Source organism: Aphanomyces astaci (assembly GCF_000520075.1).
Source record: "Aphanomyces astaci strain APO3 unplaced genomic scaffold supercont1.117, whole genome shotgun sequence".
NCBI classification, from domain to species: Eukaryota; Oomycota; class Saprolegniomycetes; order Saprolegniales; family Verrucalvaceae; genus Aphanomyces; species Aphanomyces astaci.
In genome coordinates, this window is record NW_009798380.1 from 117,050 (window position 1) to 124,159 (window position 7,110).

At 43.9% G+C, this 7,110-nt stretch overlaps 1 protein-coding gene and 1 non-coding gene across 5 annotated transcripts; one reads left to right on the forward strand and one right to left on the reverse strand.

The window, feature by feature from the left end:
- Positions 1-895: 895 nt before the first annotated feature.
- H257_17736 lies at positions 896-967 on the forward strand. The gene has a single exon. It is a non-coding gene; the product is annotated as a tRNA-Cys (tRNA).
- Positions 968-1,009: 42 nt separating this feature from the next.
- On the reverse strand, positions 1,010-6,518 carry H257_17737 (hypothetical protein). Of its 4 annotated transcripts, XM_009846621.1 has the most exons (8): positions 6,325-6,518; positions 5,069-5,534; positions 4,697-4,960; positions 3,426-3,896; positions 2,518-3,336; positions 1,928-2,041; positions 1,325-1,858; positions 1,010-1,246 (listed from the first exon to the last, which is right to left on the reverse strand). In XM_009846621.1, the coding sequence occupies exons 1-8, from the start codon at positions 6,468-6,470 to the stop codon at positions 1,073-1,075; spliced, it is 2,988 nt and encodes a 995-aa protein (XP_009844923.1). In that variant the 5' UTR covers positions 6,471-6,518; the 3' UTR covers positions 1,010-1,072. The 4 variants fall into 4 exon arrangements, with proteins under 4 accessions (XP_009844923.1, XP_009844924.1, XP_009844926.1 ...); XM_009846622.1 differs by having other exon boundaries at positions 1,010-1,858; XM_009846624.1 differs by having other exon boundaries at positions 1,325-2,041.
- Between the last annotated feature and the right edge of the window lie 592 nt (positions 6,519-7,110).

A 7,110-nucleotide genomic window follows, 5' to 3' on the forward strand; every position in this document is an offset into this window, starting at 1 on the left:
ATCTCTTGAGATTTCCCGCTCATTGTTGCATCTACGGGGAGCTCTTGGTGCGCTTGTACTCATGATCCAATCATAGCAGCGCATTTCGATTTGAGGCAGGTGACACCATGTTTTCAAATTTACTTATGAATATAATGACGTGTCATGTCCCCCCTCCTCAGACTCGCGCACTTATTTTGGAACAGAGGGAGTACTAGATTAATCAACCACTCAAAAACACGTGCAGTCGGTCCATGTGGCTAACGTGTGACCCAATACAAAGCAAACGTCGGGTCGTAGTATTGTGTATCTTTTCCCCAAAATTTGGACTACTTTGTGCTGAATCGCCAAATCTATCGATCGATTCATTGGACTGAATTTTGTATGTAAAAAGTGTCACGTGGTGATTGATATCACACTAATTGAAATCATACACTAATTTGACAGTGAGGATGGTTTCCCCTGCAATCTGATTGGCTAAATCCTGATTCTCCTGTACATTTGGTTGTGTCGATTCATTATTCTCCATGTCGCTCCTGTTTAGAATATAAACACTCAACAATACAACTCGAGCAGTTTCTCCACTGCCGCATGCAGCGAGTTAAGCCACAAATCTGTCGTGAAGATAACAAACTATTTACGTTGTACTACAAGGTGACCTACTGTGTATACTACTGTCAAGAAACGCCGAATTCACACCATCAACCGCAGAAACAGATTGTTTGACCGAATGTAATAATAAATGTTGTTCAATGGGGCATACAAACATCAAGTCAAATAAATATATACTTTGCCGCCTTCGGGGTGGTACATACAAACATCAAGTCAAATAAATATATACTTTGCCACCTTCAGGTAGTTGTTGTGAAACAATGGTTTTGAACGTTCCTAATTCTCAACCTCCGGAGCATATGAAGCGCGAGTAGCTCAGTGGTAGAGCGTCAGATTGCAGCTCTGAGGGTCACTGGTTCGAACCCGGTCTGGCGCTTCTTTTTTTCAATTTTTCCCTTTAACAGATCAAAACCAACAACGACAAGCTAACGTAATATATACTATTAATAGTAGTACATATGCCACGAAACCTAAAAACAGGTCACGACAGCCCAACGCCGTGCACTGTTGACAGAGGTGGTTCTTCTGGACGTTGGGTCGGCCCAAGTCTTCCAAGCAGGTGCGCCATCGTGGCTTGGATCGAGTCCTTTTGCGCGGGTTTGGGCTGCGGGGGTCGCGTCGGCTGTCGTCGGCGATTGATTTTTTCTTGCGTCGCCTGTTCCACCAATTTGAATTATCAGCATTTTGGCCCCTCTTCAACACACATAAACAGTGATGGTGAGCACTTCTCTACCTCGAGCTTGGCTTGCGCTTTGGCGGCCAAGTCTTGCAAATGCTGGCGTCGAAGGTCCGCTTTGAGCGCCGCTAACGTGGCTTCCCCTCTCGCCTTGACAATGTCCACAAGGTGTCCTCTGTGCCCGTCGTCCTTGTCGTCAGACTGATGATCTTTCTCACCACGACACGAAGGAACACTGGTCGCTCCAACACCCCCCGCCATGCTCCCAGTTTTACTTGGCATGATAATAACGACGGGCGGTGTCGATCTGTCATGGCTATTCACGGGGTCGATGGTAGCAGCAATATTATGCATGGAAGGTCGATCCTGGCTTTGAGTAGGGACCGAGATGCCGCCAAAGTACATGCGGAGCCGCACTTGCTCGAGGTCGTACAGTACTTCGGTGTAATCGTGGTGCATTTTATCCGAGTACGATCTGTCTTGGAATAACACTACGTCCCCAAACTGGCGAAATAAATCGTCCAGCACTTTGGTGCAAAAGTCCGTGTGGTTGTGCAGGAGTAAAAACAATCGATCGCGTTGCCGTTGTTCCTGTGTGTATTATTCCATATACACACCCAAATCAATATATATATATATTGAGAATAGTAAATGTATTACTTTGAGACGCAATGTTGAGATGGTTTGGAATAGTCGCCGTGGGTCACTTGCCACGAGCTCAAACTCGTACACGCGTTGCAGCGTCGCTTCTCGGTCCATGATGCAGTTGGCGGCCTAGTATGGTATTATGTACAATAAAAACAAATTGAAGCAATATATATATATAATTGTATTTTTGTATAAAAATATACTAGTAGCGGAAATAGTTGCCCTTTCGATGAACAATCAGTGTTGAGCAACTACCAATAATCCACGACAACCCCAACGAGCACATATACAGTTTGTATATGGAGGATCGCATTCTACGGTATACATACCCAACTTTACAATGATTATATCAATTTCACAATATTAATATCAACCTTTTCTTTTGGCTACAGTAGTAAACAAAACCAAAACATATACATTGTACACATCAAATTAGAATAATATTACGTGGACAACCAACCACAACGAAACAAAAACATCAAACAGGTCCCACCTGGCCGTGAAAACATCAATATATATATATTCAAACAATACACTGTACCCCCCATTCGATGCAATCTTTACATTATATATATATATCAATATACATACACACACGATACCTTTTCCCACAGATCCAACGCAGCTTCAAGATGGGGCGAATGTTTCACAGAAGTGTACTTGATGACAATTTCGAGCTTCTTTTGAGCTGAGAGCTGAAGCGACGTGAGGACAGCTTCCATGCGCTGCTGCAGTTGAATGCGCCACGGGCACGGGTTTCCATCTTGGAGCATGGCTTTGCCGACTTGGTCTCTGAGTTTTTGCTCGATTTCCAACTGCTCGAGGTGCATCGTTGGCTTTGACAACATGTCATCCAATGTTGTTTTGGTTACGGTGGACACTTGTTGAACCAGTTTACGGTACACATTGCGGCGCGACAAAGGGTCGTTGGATGGCAGTCGCTGCTGCAGTCGCTGCCTCGGCGGCGCTGGCAGGTGATTCATATTGGTCGACGACTCGACTTTGAACACGTGTTTCGTGTCCAAGTCGATCGAACCATCCGCATCCGAGCGGCGCTGCTGCTGCTGCTGCATCCCATCCACTCGTTCTTCTTCTTCCCCCACAACTACTGATATGGAACCACCATCTTGACGGGGTACCGAGTCCCCGACCTCATCTGTGGCATCCTCCTTATTGTTGTTCATGGCTTGGGAAGTGTACCCACTGCCTCGACGACTTTGTGTGCGCTGAGATGACCGCCGGCGACCCGACAGCTTTCTTGTGGTTGTACTGGTGCCGCCAGGACTGGTGATAAATGTGTGACAGAGTTCCCCCGACGCTTCAAGCTGTGTAGAAACCTCTTTGATCGACGTAGGATGATTGTCCTTATCGTGATGGGTGCCGACTGTTTGTAGCCACACATCGTCTTCGTTGTTGTCCTCCTACGTAATATCATCATTGACCACCACGTCACATGTAAAACGACCAACCCCAGAGTATATATATATATAGCCACGTGTGACAATCGTACCGCAACAGCCACCACCACATCGCTTTCAACCACGTTGTCGTCGCATGTCGGCGGCGGCGGTGGCGGCGGTGGCGGCTGGTTCCAGTCGGCACAATACAGCGACACGGATGCAAATGGCATCTTTTGGCCTTTGACCGCGGCCGCCGTGACCGTCTTGCGTCCGTCCACAAACTGCGACAACGTTAGCTCTGCCAATGGCTCCAAATTCGACTCGCTGGCGGCGTCGAAGTGCCCGTGAAACACAAGGGGCATCATGGCGGTAGACGATGACTGGGTGTCGACACACGACTGCCGCCGCTTGTCTGGCGGTGCTTTTTGGTGACTGGTTTTGCACAGCAGCTGGAGCTGGTCCACTAGCAGCACCGCCGTGTCGATGGCCACACGTGGCGGCATGACAAAGCTCGGCGCATCCGGACACGGCGGGCCAATGTCAGTGAGTCTCATTTCGTCCATCGGGAACGGCACCGACGGCTACAATGATACATATCGTTGGATCTCTCAAAGATATAATAATTCAAGTTTTGTATCAAGGATATATATATATATATATATATTGTGGCTCTTTCGATATACGAATGTCCAGATGACCCCGTTTTACGTTTTATTTCAAACGTAAAACCACAAGACACGGTGTGGGATCACAATGCGGAGAATACCCGCGCTTCGATGGATCGTGTATATAAACGACGAATACTGAAGTACGAGGCGATATATATATATATATATATAGGTTCTGAATAGATATAAATATATATATCACAAAAGACGACAGTGAGAGATACTCTAGTAGTCGCTAATACTATATGAAAATAAAAAGGCATGTACAGTACGAGGCTGATATATATATATATTGACGCTATTAATGTAAGGAAAAAGACGACAAAATACGAGGCCAATTAATATACAAAGACGCTTCTATTTGAATATATATATATATATAAGACTGATTCAACTATAGAATCGACAGTTCATACGTACAAATACAGTTTTCATGAACATTCATTTGGTCTTTTGTTCATTTTCTAATTACATATATATATACGGTTCCTAAAATAATCATTTGTTGTTTTGCTCCTTTCTAATCATATATATATATATATATTCCCACAGCACCCAAACCTCATCTACCTACACGTACGTACAGCCGTACAATCATGTACACCACTGCCATGATCGCATAAAAAACCATCAAGCTACTACTAGTATTACTACTGTAGTAATACGTAGTACTATTAATAGTACTAAACAGTAAAAAAAGCCATAACACATACGAGAAAGAGCACGTCCAACTGGGCTGGGTCGAAGCGGTCGGCAAACGTCGGAAAGAACTCGAACGCTGGCGACGACGTGGTTGGCTTGGACGGTAGTAGTACACTGGTCGCCCGGGTACTAGTACTAGTGCTGCTGCTGTTGCAATGGGGGAGGTGGGTACTACTAGTAGTACTAGTCGTATCCATCTGCAGTTCGTTGTCTTCGCGGGTTTCATCCATGTCCATCATGGTGGACGATTGAAACGACGACATTGCATTTGCATCCTACTCGGCATGGTCAAAACAAAAATAAAAATATATATTAATATAAATATAATAATCAAACATAAACACACGTCCACCCTGTATCTCGCAAACACGAAAACATCGCACCTCTGTCGCAGCCGCCGCCAGTAGACTAGTACTACTAGTAATACTATCGTTTCGACTCGTGGTTGCTTTGTTGGTCGTCTTGTCGTGGCTCATATATGCCTCCGTAAACAGTTTAGACTGTATGATCCGTGTGTGCTTGATGCGATCTCGCTGGTTTCTTGGCAGTGTAGTCTTGGCAACCATGTTGACCATATGGGCAATAGACCGAGGGCGATGGGGTCCGGACGTCGTGAGCTTGGGCACTGGTTTGACGGCCAGACGGAGTTGTTGATGATGGGAAAAGGGCTTGTTGAGTACAACGGATGATGATGTAGGGTGAAACGACTGGCGCAAGATGCACTCGATATTGTACTTGGATAAGAACGCCACCGACACATCGGATGACGCGGCGACCACGTCGACGCCGCCAGGACGAAGCAGCACCACGTCTACATCACCTCCTACGATCCACTCGATCGCGCCATCTCTACGTGGGGTATATATATTATATATATATATATACCATGGAAGAGTGAAAATAGTTAGTTTTCATAGGGTGTGTGTGTGTGTGTGACCCCACCAAGAACACGACTTTATTTGTATGTATTCACAAGTAAGACGAACTATTTATAACATAAGTACATACATATATGTACTGTTTGTTGGTAGTAGGTAGACATAATGTAGTAGGTAGACCACATGGCCGACTTATATACATATATATAATATATACATGGGGAGTCAATAGTTTCCATAGGGTGTGTGTGACCCCACCAAGAACACGACTTTATTTGTATGTATTCACAAGTAAGACGAACTTACAAAAGGATATATATATATATATATATATATATATAGTAGAGTACAGTAGTTGTGATGGACGGGGTATCGACGTCGTACTATACAATCGACCCCAAATAATCATATTTGACAATAATACAGATACGATGAACGACGTACGTCCTATTTGTTCGACGATACCCGAGTATACGATATATGTATATATTTACATAATGTATATACTAGTTTTGGCGCTGTGCATATACGGTATATATATATATACGGAGTAACAATATATAACTTCACTTCGTACATATATAGATATATGTATTGTCAAACCAGTACATGTATAAGTTCGAAACGCACATCACTTCATTCATTGTGTCGGGGACAAAAATATGTTCACATACGACTCCAAAGGTCGTGACATACATAGATCCTCCAAATGAGCGTTGTAGTATAAATATATATATATATATATATATTTATAATCATACTTTTGAATCGTGTGGTCGGTTGTCACGTCGACGCGACCGTGGAGTACCATGTACATGTGCAGAGCCAGCTCGTTTTTGGACGCGATGACGTGGCCTTGTTGGACGCGATGTAACGTGGTTGCTTTGGCCATCTCGGCCTGTTGCATATATATATATATTAAACACACCAAATTTACATGTCTACTAATATATTTATATATCCACACACTAAACTATACCTCCAAAGCAGCATGTAAAAAAACCCCCCATCACATTCTTCATGGATTGAATTCACATTTCAACTCATATATATTTATATATATAAATATATCCACTCAAACCTCATGGATTATTATATAATATTATATATATATACATATATCACCAACTTTAAACGGAAGGGGAACCAACTCGAAGAACGACACACGACAGAGCAGCAGCAGGATCTTTCGCAAATGTATCAACGAGTCGGTCGAGTTCATGCCTAAAATCAAAACAAAATATCAATAATATATATATATATATATATAGAACCGCACCACCATACGTAAGCATATGGCTCTGCGTTGTCCACGTGTACTCTTCAACTTGATCGCATAGGATTTGAAACTTTCGCTCTTTGGCCGCCGTGGCGTGGGGCGGAAGTTGCCCAGGAGTGGGACTTATTGGGTTTTTCGGGTGATTTCGTTGAGTTTCCAGGTACTGGTCCATGGCTTCCAGCTTAAAACGATGCAGCGTCATGCCAGCCCCCATGTGTTGTTCGGACGACCCAAATAACTCTTCCATGCACTCTAGCAAGACCTATAT